General features: G+C 41.3%; 1 protein-coding gene across 1 annotated transcript; it reads left to right on the top strand.

Annotated features, from left to right (window-relative positions):
* The first annotated feature begins 878 nt into the window (after nucleotides 1-878).
* On the top strand, nucleotides 879-18,875 carry LOC121584100 (transmembrane channel-like protein 2-B). The gene is made up of 19 exons (XM_045225893.1): nucleotides 879-915; nucleotides 4,493-4,880; nucleotides 6,596-6,745; nucleotides 7,774-7,864; nucleotides 9,160-9,241; nucleotides 9,331-9,437; nucleotides 9,599-9,697; nucleotides 11,563-11,705; nucleotides 11,832-11,979; nucleotides 12,219-12,413; nucleotides 12,865-13,044; nucleotides 13,189-13,347; nucleotides 13,569-13,697; nucleotides 14,150-14,217; nucleotides 14,315-14,554; nucleotides 14,632-14,757; nucleotides 14,893-14,971; nucleotides 15,138-15,264; nucleotides 18,646-18,875. Exons 1-19 carry the CDS (start codon nucleotides 879-881, stop codon nucleotides 18,873-18,875), a joined length of 2,778 nt encoding a protein of 925 aa, XP_045081828.1.
* Nucleotides 18,876-19,219: the final 344 nt, after the last annotated feature.

Below are 19,219 nucleotides of genomic sequence, written 5' to 3'. Positions count from 1 at the left end.
AATAGTGGGAATGGATATCGATGGAGTCAGAGATCAACTGACTTTGTGATTGACACCCTTTTTGTACAACTTTATTGTCCCTTTAGATTTAGTCTTTCTTCTTCAGGCTTAAATATTATAATCTCTTGGTGCAGTATCATTGGTGGTTGTCAGGGAGACAGCCAGTCTAGTAGCCCAAACACTGGTGCACCTGTCAGAGTGTGTTAGTACCTGCACAGGTGTGACAGCTGTCTGCTTACCTGAGATCTACATGGCCTGAGCGGGAGAGAGCAGGCTGAACTGATGAGCTTCATAAGAGGACAACACTGAGCCAAAATGCCTCCTCGGAAGAAAAATGACATTGCAATTAAAATGGAAGAGGGTGGGTAGGATTGATCCTTTTTGTTTTCCTGAGTGTAATTATTTCTTCTTTTGGATTTCTCTTGAATACTGAAGAGTATTCAGTTTTTCACTTTCTTTGATGTGTTTGTGGTAAATATGGAATAGATGTACTAACTACTACAGATGTAGATCTGCAATAATTCTGCAGCAAAAGGAAATGTAAATTATTATGTGGATTATAATTAATGGACATTTTTGAAAGGGTTGATACATTTTTCGTTAGGGCAAATCAAGTCTGAAATTTCAAAGTGGAAATTACAAACTTTAGAAGCCTTTTTAAACCTCAAATACACTACAAGTTTGCATTTCTCAGCAACAAAAGAGTGATCAAATTAAGATCCTGTCTGTAGATGTACTATAACATGGAACAGAATCCATACTGTTAAACATGTAAGATTATGAGATTTTTCTTAGTTCAAAGACAAAGTACAATATTTGTAGAGCTTTTGAATGACTGTGGTGTTGCATCACAATGTGTATTTTTTTTAATAGTGGGAATGGATATCGACGGAGAGTTAGACAGTGGGAGTGAGGGTAAGTCATAAGAAGGAGAAAGTGTTTGATGTGTGTGTGTTTATATGTGTTTGTGCTTACCTGTTTGTTTAATTGTCTAACAGATGCAAATGTCGGATTTTGGAAAAATGTGTTATTCAGAAAATATGACGTTCTAAAGGGGAGACACACTGTACAAAAATGATGACATTTACAATTCTAAATTATGAGTTCAAGGATGCAATTACCTCAAAGGATTAATGTCCCACTTCAGACATTTTTGAACTTTTCCCGTTAAAAAACGATATTCAACGTATCAATACAGTAAAGTACACACACTTAAGGGTAAAAAAATATGTTTTGAGCAAAATAGTGTTTTTTAGACATACAGTGGGGAGAACAAGTATTTGATACACTGCCGATTTTGCAGGTTTTCCTACTTACAAAGCATGTAGAGGTCTGTAATTTTTATCATAGGTACACTTCAACTGTGAGAGACGGAATCTAAAACAAAAATCCAGAAAATCACATTGTATGATTTTTAAGTAATTCATTTGCATTTTATTGCATGACATAAGTATTTGATCACCTACCAACCAGTAAGAATTCCGGCTCTCACAGACCTGTTAGTTTTTCTTTAAGAAGCCCTCCTGTTCTCCACTCATTACCTGTATTAACTGCACCTGTTTGAACTCGTTACCTGTATAAAAGACACCTGTCCACACACTCAATCAAACAGACTCCAACCTCTCCACAATGGCCAAGACCAGAGAGCTGTGTAAGGACATCAGGGATAAAATGGTAGACCTGCACAAGGCTGGGATGGGCTACAGGACAATAGGCAAGCAGGTTGGTGAGAAGGCAACAACTGTTGGCGCAATTATTAGAAAATGGAAGAAGTTCAAGATGACGGTCAATCACCCTCGGTCTGGGGCTCCATGCAAGATCTCACCTCGTGGGGCATCAATGATCATGAGGAAGGTGAGGGATCATCCCAGAACTACATGCCAGGACCTGGTCAATGACCTGAAGAGAGCTGGGACCATAGTCTCAAAGAAAACCATTAGTAACACACTACGCCGTCATGGATTAAAATCCTGCAGCGCACGCAAGGTCCCCCTGCTCAAGCCAGCGCTTGTCCAGGCCCGTCTGAAGTTTGCCAATGACCATCTGGATGATCCAGAGGAGGAATGGGAGAAGGTCATGTGGTCTGATGAGACAAAAATAGAGCTTTTTGGTCTAAACTCCACTCGCCGTGTTTGGAGGAAGAAGAAGGATGAGTACAACCCCAAGAACACCATCCCAACCGTGAAGCATGGAGGTGGAAACATCATTCTTTGGGGATGCTTTTCTGCAAAGGGGACAGGACGACTGCACCGTATTGAGGGGAGGATGGATGGGACCATGTATCGCGAGATCTTGGCCAACAACCTCCTTCCCTCAGTAAGAGCATTGAAGATGGGTCGTGGCTGGGTCTTCCAGCATGACAACGACCCGAAACACACAGCCAGGGCAACTAACGAGTGGCTCCGTAAGAAGCATCTCAAGGTCCTGGAGTGGCCTAGCCAGTCTCCAGACCTGAACCCAATAGAAAATCTTTGGAGGGAGCTGAAAGTCCGTATTGCCCAGCGACAGCCCCGAAACCTGAAGGATCTCGAGAAGGTCTGTATGGAGGAGTGGGCCAAAATCCCTGCTGCAGTGTGTGCAAACCTGGTCAAGAACTACAGGAAACGTATGATCTCTGTAATTGCAAACAAAGGTTTCTGTACCAAATATTAAGTTCAGCTTTTCTGATGTATCAAATACTTATGTCATGCAATAAAATGCAAATGAATTACTTAAAAATCATACAATGTGATTTTCTGGATTTTTGTTTTAGATTCCGTCTCTCACAGTTGAAGTGTACCTATGATAAAAATTATAGACCTCTACATGCTTTGTAAGTAGGAAAACCTGCAAAATCGGCAGTGTATCAAATACTTGTTCTCCCCACTGTATTTGTGAAATTGGTTTTAGCAATTCAAGGAGTTGGTCTGATGGTGCACTCAGATGTCATTGGCCTCCCCGCTTGCTTGCGGAAAAAATAGAGGAAAAAATGAAGAAAAAGAGGAAAGGCCTAACCCTCCCTACTTGTACCATGTCAGAGGACACCTGGACCACCTATTGAGATGTGCTTTTTGTTAAGTAAATTAGGTGATAAATGATGTTCTAGGGAGGCCGGAGTGGGTCTTTTAGGATAGGCAATAACCAGTGATGTAGTGGTAAAAAAATAGGTGGGTAAACTCTAATTTCCAGTTGCGGTGAAAAAAGTAACACTCCCTATACAGATGTAGGATCTTAATTTGATCACCCTGTTGCAGGAGAACTTTCCTGCAATGCAGGAGATTTTAAACGTGTAGGGTATTTGAGGTTTAAAAAGGCTTCTGAAGTTTGTAATTTCCACTTAGAAATGTCTGTCTTGATGTTTCCTACAAAAATGTCCATTCATTAAAATCCACATAATAATTCACATTTCCTGTTGCTGCAGGATTATTTCCATGCTGTAGCAAACTGGCTCAAATTAAGATCCTACATCTGTACTATCAATGTATTTTTCCACAAAAGGTGGGTAAACTGTTGAGCAAATCAAATCAAAATCAAATCAAATTGTATTTGTCACATGCACCGAATACAACAGATGTAGACCTTATCGTCAAATGCTTACTTACAAGCCCTTAACCAACAATGCAGAATTTTAAAAAAGTAAGTAAGAAAATATTTGCAAAGAAATAGGCTATATACAGGGGGTACCGTTACCGATGTGTGGGGGTACAGGTTAGTCGAGGTAAATGAGGTAATATGTACATGTAGGTAGGGGTAAAGTGGCTATGCATAGATAATAAACAGTGAGTAGCAGCAGCGTAAAAAAGGGGGTCAATGCAAATAGTCTGGGTAGCCATTTCATTAACTGTTTAGCAGTCTTATGGCTTGGGGGTACAAGCTGTTAAGGAGCCTTTTGGATCTAGACTAGGGGCTCTGGTACCGCTTGCCGTGCGGTAGCAGAGAGAACAGTCTATGACTAGGGTGGCTGGAGTCTTTGACAATCTTTAGGGCCTTCCTCTGACACCGCCTGTTATAGAGGTCCTGGATGGCAGAAGGCTTGGCCCCAGTGATATATTGGGCCGTACACACTACCGTCTGTAGCGCCTTGTGGTCGGATGCCGAGCAGTTGCCATACCAAGCGGTGATGCAACCAGTCAGGATGCTCTCGATGGTGTAGCTGTAGAACTCTTTGAGGATCTGAGGAACCATGCCAAATCTTTTCAGTCTCCTGAAGGGGAATAGGCGTTGTCGTGCCCTCTTCACGACTGTCTTGCGTTAACCCTCCATTACACCACTGGCAATAACCATAGGGAGGCTGGCAACCTGCCTGATTTATATGTTTGTTTAATTGTTCAGGTTTAAATGTAATTTATGGATATATGGAGCCTTTGTCTGTCTGTTAACATTTCTATGAAATATATAAGTGATAATGTGTGTGTATCGTGTGTGTGTGATGTGTGTGTGTTTGTGTGTGTGTGTGTGTGTGTGTGTGTGTGTGTGTGTTTTGTGTGTGTACATGTGTGTCTGTGTGTCTCAGATGAGACCAGGTGGAGAGACAGAAACAGGAAAGTCAAACTCTCTCCACGAGCCAGGGGACGGAATGGCAAACAGGCCACCAGCGAGGAGGAAGAGGAAGAGGAGGAGGAGGCCAAGGCACAGAGGAAGAGGGCTCATAAGAAGAAGGCCAAGGTCCAGGACAGCGAGGAAGAGGAGGAGGAGGAAGAGAAGGAGAGCGTCAAGCGGAAGGGCCCAAAGACAGCAGGCAGAAAGAAAAAGGCAGTCAAGCAGGAGAGTGAGGAGGAAGAACGAGGGAAGAAAGAGAAAGGTGGAAAAGGGACTAGCAAGAACCAGAAAGAAGGGCAGAACAAGGAGAAGAAGGGCGATGCCAAAGGGAACGAGAAAGACAAGAAAAAGAAGAACTCAAGGTACAGCAGGTGCAGTATCCTTTGAGAGGGCCATCTCTCTCGCATATCTCCACGCTCCACACACCCTCATGTATGAAGGAGGAGTCTGACAGACTCTGTTGGGATATGCCCCTTCATTGTATTGATTAATTAGTTCAGGGAGTTGAGTCATGAAATTGGGTCATAGGGTTGCGCACAAGTATTCATTCCAGGGTTTTTCTTAATTTTTTACAATTTTCTACATTGTAGAATAATAGTGAAGACATCAGAACTATGAAATAACACATATGGAATCATATAGTAAACAAAAAAGTGTTAAACAAATCAAAATATATTTTATATTCTTCAAAGTAGCCATCCTTTGCCTTGATGACAGCTTTGCACAGTCTTGCGCTCTCTCAACCAACTTCACCTGGAATGCTTTTTTGTTGCTGTTTTAAAGCTAATTCCCTGCAATTTTAAACATGTTGCCATGGGGCAGAGAGAAGAAAGTGCAGTTTTATTGCTGATCTCATGCTATTCTATACTGTTTGCAATGAGACTGAGAGAAAATGTTGCTGTTTTAAAGCTAATTCCCTGCAATTCTAAACATTTTGCCATGGGGCAGAGAGAAAAAAGTGCAGTTTTATTGCTAGTCTCATGCTATTCTATACTTTTTGCAATGAGGCTGAGAGGAAATGTTGCCATTTGAAAGCTAATTTCCTGTATTTCTAAACAATTTACCATAGCTTATGACGTGCTCATAGGCTATCTTGGGGCACGTCATAAACCACTTATAAACCTTCTACAAACTTTTACAATCCCTTTTTAAACTCTAAACACATTTTTATTTCAAAACATAAACCCACATTTTACATGATTCTGGATATTAGCCTATTGGACTATTGAGATAATAAAACCTGATACTTTCAGAAATATGTCTCATCCCAGCAAACAGTGAACGATCCTATAATGCTAGGTAACGTTCCAATTGAGTCCCAGTTAAGGCCAATTGGTTTCCAGCTAACGTTAGCATGACAACAGCCCTGACGTTTTTTTTAAAACCCGGAAAACATTATTTGATAAACATTAGTAGAAGGACATGCTGTAATGCTTATAAGAACGTTTGGGGAAATGATCCAATGATGTTTGTTTTCAACGTTTCTAGAATGTGTTAACTAAATGTTCATGAAGAAAACGTATGGTCATGTGATGGGATATCCCTGGGGTCATCCCTGGGAACCTCTGTCAAAGGTGTCCAACCATTTTAACATTCTCAAAATGTCCCCACTAAAGTTTTGGTAATGCATAGGTAACCAGTATTTTTCACCAGAATAGAGTTGGGTTGTAGTGGTATTTGTGCTGGTTCAAGCATGGGGTAGTGTTGGTTCATAATATTGAGTTGAGGGATTACATGGTCGGAATGGGGTTTGATCGTGTCTGGTTGGGTCGATGGGTGGACAAGGTTACTGGACTATTCTAGGATATGTTATTTGACTTGCATATGTCTCCTCTTGTCCCCTCATTTCTCTCTCTGTTCTCTTTTTGTATTTCTGTTGGTTTGCCAGACGCTTTTCAACGTAATGTGACTAGTCCAAAGTTTGTACCATGATAATGGGGCACTGTGTAAAGCCTCTGGCCACACTGCCCACTCTTAGCAAAGACAGTCTGACCGGAACTACAACTCTACTCTGGTTGACACATGGTTGACCCTGACCTGACCCCTGGCACTTGGTGACAGCTCTTTCTTCTGATAGCTCTTCTTCTTCAGGCGAGTCAGGGGATGAGGATTCTCTGTCAGAGGGGGAGATGGCTGCTCTGAAGGAAGAGGTGGAGGAGAAGAAGAAGCTGATAGCCACTCTAAGGAACAAACCGTGGCGCATGAAGAGGAGGCTTAAACTCCTCAAGTAAACAAAATGGCCACCACCATGTGCATTCCTCCGCCAATTTCCCATTGGCAGATTGCCTTCACATAGGGACTTGATCTTGCTGTGCTGTTTTCTCTTTTTTCTATAACTACAGTACTTTACACATTCCTTAAGGCTTATACAATCACTCATGTATCACATGTGATGTCATCTTATTTAAAAAGAAAAATTGAATTAAAGTATAATTGTGTCTTTGCTGCTACATTGCCTGATCAAATTTCTTTTTTTGTTGTTGTGTGAAATCCTTTAAACTACTTTGTGGAACGACAAAGTAGATAGATTGTCCATCACCTTTTGAACTAGTTACGAGTTTTGTGCATTGGCTTTGCTGATTGATGTTCTTTGACCAGCTTCTCACTTGTATCTCCACAAAAAGAGTGCGTCTCCACTGACCAGTATTCACCTGTCATTCACTCTTAAAAGGTTCTACCCAGAACCATTATTGGTTCTTCAGTTTGTCACTGTAAAATATCCCTTTTATGGTTCCAGGTAGAACCTTTTAACCATTTAGAACTTTTTTTTTTTGTAACAGTGTTGGATTACATTAAAAAAAACAACAGTTCAGGCTTTAGTAAAGCCTACTGGTCTTCTGCCCTCTGGGATCTGTGTTGTAGAAACACTGTTTTCCAGCCACAGTTGTGAGCTGGCAGTGGTGAGCACACGTATAGGTCATGGCGCAAGCACTGTTACAGCATTAAGATAGATGAGACGCCTTTACTTTTTCATGAGCTCAACACTGTTTAATACTTGCAGTTTTGGCTGCCTGTGGCTTGCCAATTCCCTCTCATCACTGGTCTTTCCAGGTTGATAATCCATAAACACATGGCCTCCTCCACATTTCCCTGTCTAGTCATTTACTGTCTTGATTCATCGATTGGTTGTTTTTTCATCTACTTAATTTAATCCTGAATAATCTGCCTGTTATAAACTCAAAAAGTTGATTTATTGTGATTGATACACTTTTTGTTGGTTGATGGGTCATCCTTTTTTGTGGGTTTGAATTGTAGGGAATGCCAGGTGTTTGTGGAGAAGTTTGAGGGGGCTCTGGGAAAGGGCAAAGGGAGGAAGCTCTACGCCTACAAAGTCATGATGGCTAAGGTAACTTTTCCTAGTCCAAATGTTAACTTTACAACTGAGTCCACAATCTCGAAGATTAGTTATGTCCTACTGAATCATCATGAATAATTCACACAAATTATGCATTTATAACTTCTACTTTAAGACTTAAGTTATATGGCACGTAAAATACAAATTTAACCCTCTAGAGTCTAAGCCGGGGGACGCGATGGGGGACGGGGGTTCTAAGCTAACATATGGAATTGTTTTAAGATGGTCATACCAAGGATCATGTAGCTATTTGATTTGGAATTTTAAGACCCCTTAAGTTATAAAATAAAATACCTCCCGAGTGGCGCAGTGGTCTAAGGCTGTGCCACTAGAGATCCTGGTAAGAATCCAGGCTCTGTCGTAGCCGGCCGTGACCGGGAGACCCATGGGGCGGCGCACAATTGGCCTAGCGTCGTCCAGGGTAGGGGAGGGAATGGCCGGCAGGGATGTAGCTCAGTTGGTAGAGCATGGCGTTTGCAACGCCAGGGTTGGGGATTTGATTCCCATGGTGGCCAGTATGAAGAAAATATAATAATGTATGCACTCACTAACTGTAAGTCGCTCTGGGTAAGAGCGTCTGCTAAATGACTAAAAAAACAAACAAAAAAACGTTGAATTGGCATTACTGCTATTAGCCAATATAAACGCATTGAATGACAGATTCACTACATGGAACAACAGATAGTCCCCCAAAAAATCTAAAGGAAGTTTGTTCTGAAGTGTCTGTCCTATATCTGAGAGATATATATATATTTTTTACATGTATTTATCCCCTTATTTCAGGCACTAAATTACAGTATCTACATCTTCCATTCTTTTTTCTGTTACGATTTTGTCTCATCACTGCATCTCCCCAACGGGCTTGGAAGAGGCGAAGGTCAAGTCATGCATCCTCCGAAACATGACCCGCCCACTTAACCTGGAAGCCAGCTACACCAATGTGTCAGAGGAAACACTGTTCAACTGATGTGAGCCTGCAGGTGCCCGGCCCACCACAAGGAGTCGCTAGAGCGCGATGAGCTGATATCTCTAGCTTAAACAGACAGATTTTGATGGGGATTTTTTTGTTATGTTAATTAGATTTCCGCGGGAGCACATAAATTGTAGGCTAAGGGTTGAATCATAAGGGCACCATAATCTTCATGATTTGTCATAACCATAATGACATTAGCAGGATGTTTGTTGCCCTCATCAGTCACAATCTGGTATGACAATCAGGAACTATACAGTCCTTCTGTGATAAACTTATATTTTCAAATATTCTCTCTTAACCTTTTTTGTTTCAGAAAATGATCAAGTTCAACCGTGACTTTGACAATTTCAAAACAGCCTGCATTCCATGGGAAAGAAAGATTAAAGAGGTTGAGAGTGGGTACCATTATCTAAAGCTATGAGTTACTGTCTCGTTCATGTCATGTAGTTCTATCTATTCATCATGTTTGAACTCTAACCCTCAGGTCACTTTGGGTCATCTGTGGCTTCCTACTTCATCTTCTTGCGGTGGATGTACGGTCTAAACCTGGTCCTGTTTGGGTTAATGTTTGGTCTTGTTGTTCTCCCAGAGGTGAGCAGATTTTTACCTTCAGCACATAGTCCATTGTTTTGCAAACTGTTTGCAGTACATTTGGTCAGCACATGGAGAGATATCAAAGGAGGGACTCACTGTCTAATATTTACCCACTTATCCCCACTTCCCTTTCATTTTTCCTTTCTTTCTGTCCGGAGGTGATGATGGGTCTTCCGTATGGGTCTATACCCAGGAAAACTGTTCCCAGAGCGCAGCAGGCCAAAGCCATGGACTACTCCGTCCTCCTTGATTTTGAAGTGAGGATCTTTGGAGTGACACATTACACAACTGCCTTGTGATGCCATATTTAGACACCTTGTTTAGTTTACTTAAGGTTCAGGTTTATTTCATATGATTGTACATATGAAAAGAACATACATAAAATGTGATGTCATACAGTACTAACTTGTCAATTTTCATTTTTTTTACTAGTCTGTATAAAAAACAAAACAAAACAAATATATATATACAGTGGGGAGAACAAGTATTTGATACACTGCCGATTTTGCAGGTTTTCCTACTTACAAAGCATGTAGAGGTCTGTAATTTTTATCATAGGTACACTTCCACTCTGAGAGACGGAATCTAAAACAAAAATCCAGAAAATCACATTGTATGATTTTTAAGTAATTCATTTGCATTTTATTGCATGACATAAGTATTTGATCACCTACTAGAATTCCGGCTCTCACAGACCTGTTAGTTTTTCTTTAAGAAGCCCTCCTGTTCTCCACTCATTACCTGTATTAACTGCACCTGTTTGAACTCGTTACCTGTATAAAATACTATTAGTAACACACCATGCCGTCATGGATAAAAATCCTGCAGCGCACGCAAGGTCCCCCTGCTCAAGCCAGCGCATGTCCAGGCCCGTCTGAAGTTTGCCAATGACCATCTGGATGATCCAGAGGAGGAATGGGAGAAGGTCATGTGGTTTGATGAGACAAAAATAGAGCTTTTTGGTCTAAACTCCACTCACCATGTTTGGAGGAAGAAGAAGGATGATTACAACCCCAAGAACACCATCCCAACCGTGAAGCATGGAGGTGGAAACATCATTCTTTGGGGATGCTTTTCTGCAAAGGGGACAGGACGACTGCACCGTATAGAGGGGAGGATGGATGGGGCCATGTATTGCGAGATCTTGGCCAACAACCTCCTTCCCTCAGTAAGAGCATTGAAGATGGGTCATGGCTGGGTCTTCCAGCATGACAACGACCCGAAAAAAACAGCCAGGGCAACTAAGGAGTGGCTCCGTAAGAAGCATCTCAAGGTCCTGGAGTGGCCTAGCCAGTCTCCAGACCTGAACCCAATAGAAAATCTTTGGAGGGAGCTGAAAGTCCGTATTGCCCAGCGACAGCCCCGAAACCTGAAGGATCTGGAGAAGGTCTGTATGGAGGAGTGGGCCAAAATCCCTGCTGCAGTGTGTGCAAACCTGGTCAAGACCTACAGGAAACGTATGATCTCTGTAATTGCAAACAAAGGTTTCTGTACCAAATATTAAGTTCTGCTTTTCTGATGTATCAAATACTTATGTCATGCAATAAAATGCAAATTAATTACTTAAAAATCATACAATGTGATTTTCTGGATTTTTGTTTTAGATTCCGTCTCTCACAGTTGAAGTGTACCTATGATAATAATTACAGACCTCTACATGCTTTGTAAGTAGGAAAACCTGCAAAATCGGCAGTGTATCAAAAATGTGTTCTCCCAACTGTATATAACCATTTTATAAATGGTATAATTGTGTGATATGATAGCATTCTGCAACCCCCCCCAAGCTGATGAATGGTTTCACTACATGCTCCACTGCTTTGATTGGTGTAACGTTAGTTAGAAACCACAATTCAAGGAACTTATAGTTTGCAGCGCGCATGATCATCAGCAAAGACATTGTAGCCTATCATTTCAATGAATATTTAAATTTGTGAATATGTATAAGTAGCCTTCATCATTCCTCGGACAGGAAATGGTGTCGAAATAGGGGCGGCAACTTCTTCAGGGGGGGTCCTTTAAAGTGTTACACATTTTCAGTACATCAATTGTACTTGTCACTGTCAGCTTTATTTGGGATGGATGACTTGCATATAAACATTATTATTTTTGTTAATTTCAACAGGGCTACTGCAAGTACTCTATTATGTTCTATGGCTACTATAATGACGAACGCACCATCGGACTCCTCCAGTTCAGACTGCCACTGTCCTACCTACTGGTCGGTGTTAGCATCTTCGGCTACAGCCTGATGGTAGTAATTAGAACGTGGGTAAAACACACATGTGCACACAGTAAATACATACTAATCCACATACACACAAACAGTATCTGAAATATTGATGCCAGCAACCCTCCCGTTGCCATCTCACTCCCTCTAACATCCCCTCTCAGTATGGCCCGTAACTCGGATGAGGGAGGAGACGGTGGGGACGATGGACAGTTTACCTTCACCTTTAAAATGTTCACCAGCTGGGATTACCTCATCGGGAACCCAGAGACAGCTGACAACAAGTATGCCTCCATCACCACCAGCTTTAAGGTAAACGCAGCAGCAGCTAACACTTAGGCCTATCCATAGCTAGTAGACCGACCTTCTACTATCTTGGCACAAGATCCTGTTGTTTATGACATAACTTTGTTCTACAGATATCCCTTGCTCTTATCTTAAAGAATCTTAAATCTCCCAAGAATCCATGTACTACATGTATGGGCCTATACACTTACTATCTTCAACCATAGTATCCTCTGTGTTTCTCACTAATCGACTGTTCTCGGTAGGAATCCATAGTAGACGAACAGGAGAATCAGAAGGATGAGAACATCCACTTGCGGAGGTTCCTGCGGGTTCTAGCCAACCTTTTCATTCTCTGCAGCCTGGGGGGCAGCGGCTTCCTCATCTATTTTGTGGTCAAGAGGTCTCAGGACTTTGCAAAACTAGATCAGAATACGCTCTCCTGGTATGAAAAGAATGAGGCAGGTTGAGTTGTTATGATCAGATACATGCTGTGTTATGGTTAATCTAGTCAAAAGGAGTGAGCCAGAAATGTACATTTGGTGTTTGTCCGGTTTTCTTCAGTTATAGGTTGTTATGCTATTATCTGGGTTGTCATGATAGTCATCATTATAACATTTATAACAATATATATCATACCACACTTTGGTTACACTTAATAACTTTCATGAATAAGCCACTAAAAATTATTACATGTTTATAATGGATATGATACATGTAATACATTTTTATGAATGTAATGCTTATAATGCTTATATATTAATTTATTGCCTATAATGATTATAAATGCTAATAAATCTTTACAAATAATGATATTCTCATTTAATAATAGTACATTAATTATTTAATGCTTATTCATTAAAGTGTTTTTCCAGTCTTCATCCTGGTGATTGGTTGTGTTTTACTTTCCAGGTGGAGATTGTGATGTCACTGCTGGGGCTGGTGTGCCCCCCTCTCTTTGAGACTATCGCTGAGCTGGAGGAGTACCACCCTCGTATCGCCCTCAAGTGGCAGCTGGGCCGCATCTTTGCCCTGTTCCTCGGGAACCTCTACACCTTCCTGTTTGCCCTGTTTGACGATGTCAACGAAAAGGTACCAGACAATGTGTCAGTGTCATGTACCTGCAAATGCATGTTTGTGTGTTTATTCACCTGTGTGTGTGTTCAGTACATATTGTATGAATGTATATTTTACTTACTCACCTGAACCTGTCTTTGTGTGTTAACATGTGTACAGTTGGAACAGGAGAAGTATATTAAGAATGCCACTATCTGGGGTCTGAATGAGTACTATGCCAACTACAGCTCCTACCACAACACTACTGACATCCCCCCTCCGGACATCCCTCCTGCTGATGTCATCAGAGGGCCGTGTTGGGAGACCGACGTTGGCATAGTGAGGATTACCCACTTTTTTCCTTCGTTTTCCCTTTATTACTAAACATAGCAGTGGCAGACGTCACCGTTTTTTGTTATTTTGTTTTTCCTCCTGGGTTTTCCTCCACCTGACCTGAGCAGCCCATAGTGTTCCCGCCATTGTGTACCAGCGATGAGACTGAGGCTGTGTGACATGCTGGGTGTTTCATGTTTAATTTCCTTTCTGTGCTGTATCTCTAGGAGTTTGTGAAGCTCACCGTCTCTGACATCCAGGTGACATATCTGACCATCCTCATTGGTGACTTCGTGCGAGCCGTGATCGTGCGTTTCCTCAACTACTGCTGGTGCTGGGACCTGGAGGCTGGATTTGTACGTGCTAGGCTATCAAAGCAGAACAGAACTACTGTTCTACTGTGTGTGTTCCCATTTTATTGTAAGACTTTTTGGTAGCACTTTACATTACAGTATGGGATAAAGTGGTAATAACATGTATGGTAGTATGGTAACAAGGTATAGTTGCTCACTATCAATACATTCCAGCACTACCATATTGTTCTTTAATTTGTTTTTCTTTGCTTATTGTATGTGTGAGTACATTCTGTGTTTGTTCCAAGTAAACTTGATACCACACAGCGACGTCTGGCAAGATAGGTGATCCTTCACATTCACAATGACACAGGACACTGACCTGGGAAGTGAATTACTGTGAGAGAGAAAGAGGGAGAGAGAAAAGGGGGACAATGACGACGCGTGAACAGAATTACGTTTACATTATTTATATCATGCATTGCACTATTAAAAAAAATAATATGTGATTCTAGCCGTCTTATGGAGAGTTTGACATCAGCGGCAACGTGCTTGGATTAATCTTCAATCAAGGAATGATTTGGTGAGTAAATATGAGACACCACATAAACCATCAACACATTTCCACACACCCTGTAAGTTGTGTTTATCACATATTTCTGTATCTGTGTTTGTTTCAGGATGGGTGCATTCTACGCCCCTGGCCTGATAGGGCTGAACGTCCTGCGTCTCCTCTCCTCCATGTACTACCAGTGCTGGGCCGTGATGTGCTGTAACGTTCCCCATGAGAGGGTCTTCAAGGCCTCCAAATCCAACAACTTCTACATGGGCCTCCTGCTTCTGGTGCTCTTCCTCAGCCTTCTGCCCGTGGTTTTTACCATAATGACCCTGCCGCCCTCCTCCGACTGTGGCCCCTTCAGGTGTCTCTCATGCACACACATACGCACGCACACACACAAACTAGGCACACATCTAATGCTGGTCTCTTGTCTGCTAGCGGAAGGGCGCAAATGTATGATGTTGTCATGGAGACTATAGAGAAGGACCTACCAGCGTTCATTGGTAATATCTTCACCTACGCAACTAATCCTGGTCTGATTATACCAGCAGTGCTGCTGATGGTGTATGTACACACACACGCGTGCGCACACACACACACACACACACACACACGCACACACACACTAAAGCAACACACATATGGTCATAGTAACATACACATGCTCATCATAACAAGAGCTCTGTGATCCTGTGTCAGGTTGGCCATCTACTATCTGAATGCGACCTCCAAAAACTATCAAAATGCCAACCTGGACCTGAAGAGGAAGATGCAAATGGTAAATGAGCATGAGCAACTGAACTGCCGTCTCAGGACTTTCATTCTATACTGTAAATTATGACATGTTATTCAGTACTGTAAGTTAAATGCATGTATATAATACTGATGTGGTGTGTGAATATGAATGCAGCAACACCAACAGTATCATCTGTGGTTGTGTTTAGGCTAGAGATGAGGAGAAGAACCGGAGGAACAACAAGGAGAGTACCAACCAGGTGATGCATGACCTGGAGGACCTTCTTCCCAACCGCTCTCTAATCCACCCTCCTGCGGAAGAAGCGCCCAAACAAGGTAATTTCACAAAGCCTACTCTACTGTTGTGTCGAGTTAAATGTCGCTAGTTATTGCTGTAACAAAGGAGTCCGCTCATACTGAACTTTGATCATAAGGTTTATTCATATCACAAGATTTCAGCATAAGTTTACGGATGTCATGACCACCCGGAGAGCAGTCGTTCCCAAATTGCAATGTCTGCTCTAACGTCTTCTTCGTTTAAACCCAGTATATATAATCTTCCCCAAAATATGGGTTGCTCCCTTTACTGTCCAATCCCCTGTCTTGTATGGGGCGTCACCCTAAAAACCATTCCCTTTGACACTAAATAAACATCCTCTCAGATTCCACTTAAAACCTTAACTAAGTCATAATCTTAATACACTACACTACCTTCTTACAATCTCCACTCAGCGCCACCTAGTGGTTGGATGTTTTTTGGGCATAAAGAAACAAATGTGAACCCACTTCAAAGAACACAACAGAAGAAACAGTTTGTTTTGAGTGAATTGTATCATAATATCGTTCCTAAACAGAGCCTTCAGAAAGTCTTCACACCGCTTGACTTTTTCCACAATTTGTTGTGTTACAGCCTAAATTTAAAATGGATTAAATTGAGATTGTGTGTCACTGGCCTACACAATTGTTTAATTAAAAAAATAATAATAATCATAATAATGTAAAGCTGAAATGTCTCTAGTCAATAAGAATTCAACACACAACACCCTTTGATATGGCAAGCTTAAATAAATTCAGGAGTAAACATTTCCTTAACAAGTGAATAAGAAGTTGCATGGACTCTCTGTGTGCAATAATAGTGTTGAACATGATTTTTGAATGACTATCTCATCTCTGTACCCCACACATATAATTATCTGTAAGGTCCCTCAGTTGAGCAGTTAATTTCAAACACAGATTAAACCACAAAGACCAGGGAGGTTTTCCAATGCCTCGCAAAGAAGGACACCTATTGGTAGATGAGTAAAACAAAAAAAGAAATTGAGCATGGTGAAGTTATTAATTACACTTTGGATGGTGTATCAATACACCCAGTCACTACAAAGATACAGGCGTCCTTCCTAACTCAGTTATCGGAGAGGAAGGAAACCACTTAGAGATTTCACCATGGTGACTTTAAAACAGTTACAGAGTTGAATGGCTGTGATAAGAGAAAACTGAGGAAGACTCAAAAACATTGTATTTACTCCACAATACTAACCTAAATTACAGAGTGAAAAGTAGGAAGCCTGTACAGAATATACATATTTCAAAACATGCATCCTGTTTGCAATAAGGCACTAAAGTAAAACTGCAAAGAATGTGGCAAATAAATTAACTTTATATCCTGAATACAAAGTGCTATGTTTGGGGCAAATCCAACACAACACGCCACTGAGTATCACAGTAGTGGTGCGTGGGTAAGATCACTGGGGAAGCCAAGCCAGAAAAAAAAGACATATTACAACCTATGTGTTGTGATAATTGCGTTGTTTGCGCTATAACCTGTTAGTTCATATGCCTTGCCACCGTGATATATAGGCCTAAGGCTGAGACAATAAGAAGACACAGTGGAATAAATTCAACCACACCTTTGTTTCATCACAAAACTGGAAAGCAACATCTGTCCGGTGGAGTCCACAATGCATATAGCATGTAACAAACAGTTACATGGCCTACAGCATGGTCAATCAAGTTAATGTTTCCAACATTTTCGGACTACTAAACAACTATTGATTTTGAACACTGGAGATCATTTCAACATTTCAACATCATCAAATCACCTATGCTTAGTCTAATACAATGACAACTAAACATTCCCAAAACAATTTAGTCCAATCAATGTAAGGTAAATATCAGGTGGCTGTCCATGTTACTGATTTCTCTCTCTCTCTCTGTGTGTGTGTGCGTGTGTGTGTGTGTGTGTGTGTGTGTGTGTGTGCCTAAGTAGAAAAAATATGTTGAATCACCCTACTTGTAGAGAAATGCCAATGCCATCCTCCTCTCCTTCATGTTGCTGAAACAGTCTATGACTCTGTCATACAGTACATGCTTTTAGTTTTTGTTGTCCTAGGCTACCTGGCTAAAATGCTTGCTCGCTAGCCTAACTTCCTTTCATGGGCAACGATGAGCCAGCTAGTTAACATTAGCCTACTACATCTAGCTACATATTGAACTTCCATCCTCTCAGGCTAGGGGTACAATATATGAAGTTACCTTCAGGCTCTGATCAGACCCTACACCCAAACGAGGGCACTACATTCATCCACCCCTGGCCTGCTAGCCCCTACCTCTACGGAAGCACAGTTCCCGCTCAGCCCAGTCAAAGCTATTGGCTGCTCTGGCACCCCAATGGTGGAACAAGCTCCCCCACGACGCCAGGACAGCGGAGTCACTGACCACCATCCGGAGACACTTGAAACCCTACCTCTTTAAGGAATACCTGGAATAGTATAACAGTAATCATTCTACCCCCCCCATAAAAAAAAATAGAAAAAAAAGGGTGGTTGTCCCACTGGCTATCCTAAGTTGAATGCACCAATTTGTAAGTCGTTCTGGATAAGAGCGTCTGCTAAATGACTTAAATGTAAAAATGTAAAAATGATGTGATTGGTGTGAAGCCAAGTCCAAACTGGCTTGCCTTGACACTTGTTTTTGGTGCGCCATGACCATTCACAGTTGAGCTCGCTCAGTTTAGATGGTGGTAGCTGCATCATGTTATGGGTATGCTTGTCATTGCAAGGGAGTTTTTTTTGGGATAAAAAGAAACGGAATAGAGCTAAGTACAGGCAAAATCCTAGAGGAAAACCTGGTTCAGTCTGCTTTCCAACAGACACTGGGAGACAAATTTACATTTGAGCATGACTATAACCTAATACACAAGGACAAATATAGACTGGAGTTGCTTACCAAGACAACATTGAATGTTCCTGAGTGGCCTAGTTACAGTTTTGACTTAAATCAGCTTGAAAATCTATGGCAAGATTGGAAAATGGCTGTCTAGCAGTGATCAACAACCAACTTGACAGAGCTTGAAGAATTTTAAAAATAATATTGTGCAAATATTGCACAATCCAGGTGTGCAAAGCTCTTAGAGACTTACCCAGAAAGACTCACAGCTGTAATCACTTCCAAAGGTGATTCAAACATGTATTGACTCAGGGGTGTGAATACTTATGTATTTAATTTTCAATATATTTTCAAAAATATCTAAGAACATGTTTCACTTTTTCATTATGGGGTATTATGTGTAGATGGGTGAGAAAAATATATATTTAATCCATTTTGAATTCAGGCTGTAACACAATAAAATGTTGAATAAGTCAAGGGGTATGAATACTTTCTGAAGGCACTGTAGCTATACATGCACATCCACTCTGTTTTTCTCTTTTGCTTTTTCAGACAACATGAGTGAGAAGGGCAGCAAATCTCCCAAGGTGGCAAAACGTCCAGGAGCAGCAGCCAATGCGAAGGGGGTTAACCTTCAGAAGGATGTTTCATTGGCTGCACCAAACCCCAAAGCGGCTGTGACCCGCCCCCCAGGCCCAAGGGGGGCGCCTGGAAATGCCAGAGGACCACCCCCAGGGCCGGGAAGGGGCAGAGGGAGGGGTGCACCTTCCCCTAGACGCTAATTAGGCGAATGAGTATCTCAGCAAACTGTAAAAAAATATTCAGGGCCTTAGTAAATATTAGCCCAAAAAATGCAGGTTTATGGTTTTACTTCAATATTTGAATAACTTACTTATTTTTTATGTGTTCAAAAAGCATGACATTCGGAAATGTAAATTCAATTAAAAATACTGCAAAATCTGAACTATTATTTGTGAGTAAAAACAACAACAAAGGAAATGGTGTTTAATTTACTCCATATTCATAATATTTTCTATCAACTTAAGAATTGTAAGTTCTTGCAACAACTTGCCATTTGGTTCCATTTGTAGAGGATTGTGGGTAATTCAAATGTGTTATACTTTAT

Source organism: Coregonus clupeaformis, chromosome 16 (genome assembly GCF_020615455.1).
Source record: "Coregonus clupeaformis isolate EN_2021a chromosome 16, ASM2061545v1, whole genome shotgun sequence".
In the NCBI taxonomy this organism is placed as follows: Eukaryota; Metazoa; Chordata; class Actinopteri; order Salmoniformes; family Salmonidae; genus Coregonus; species Coregonus clupeaformis.
The sequence above is the reverse complement of the archived record's forward strand: the minus strand, read 5'-3'. Positions and strand labels throughout refer to the sequence as shown.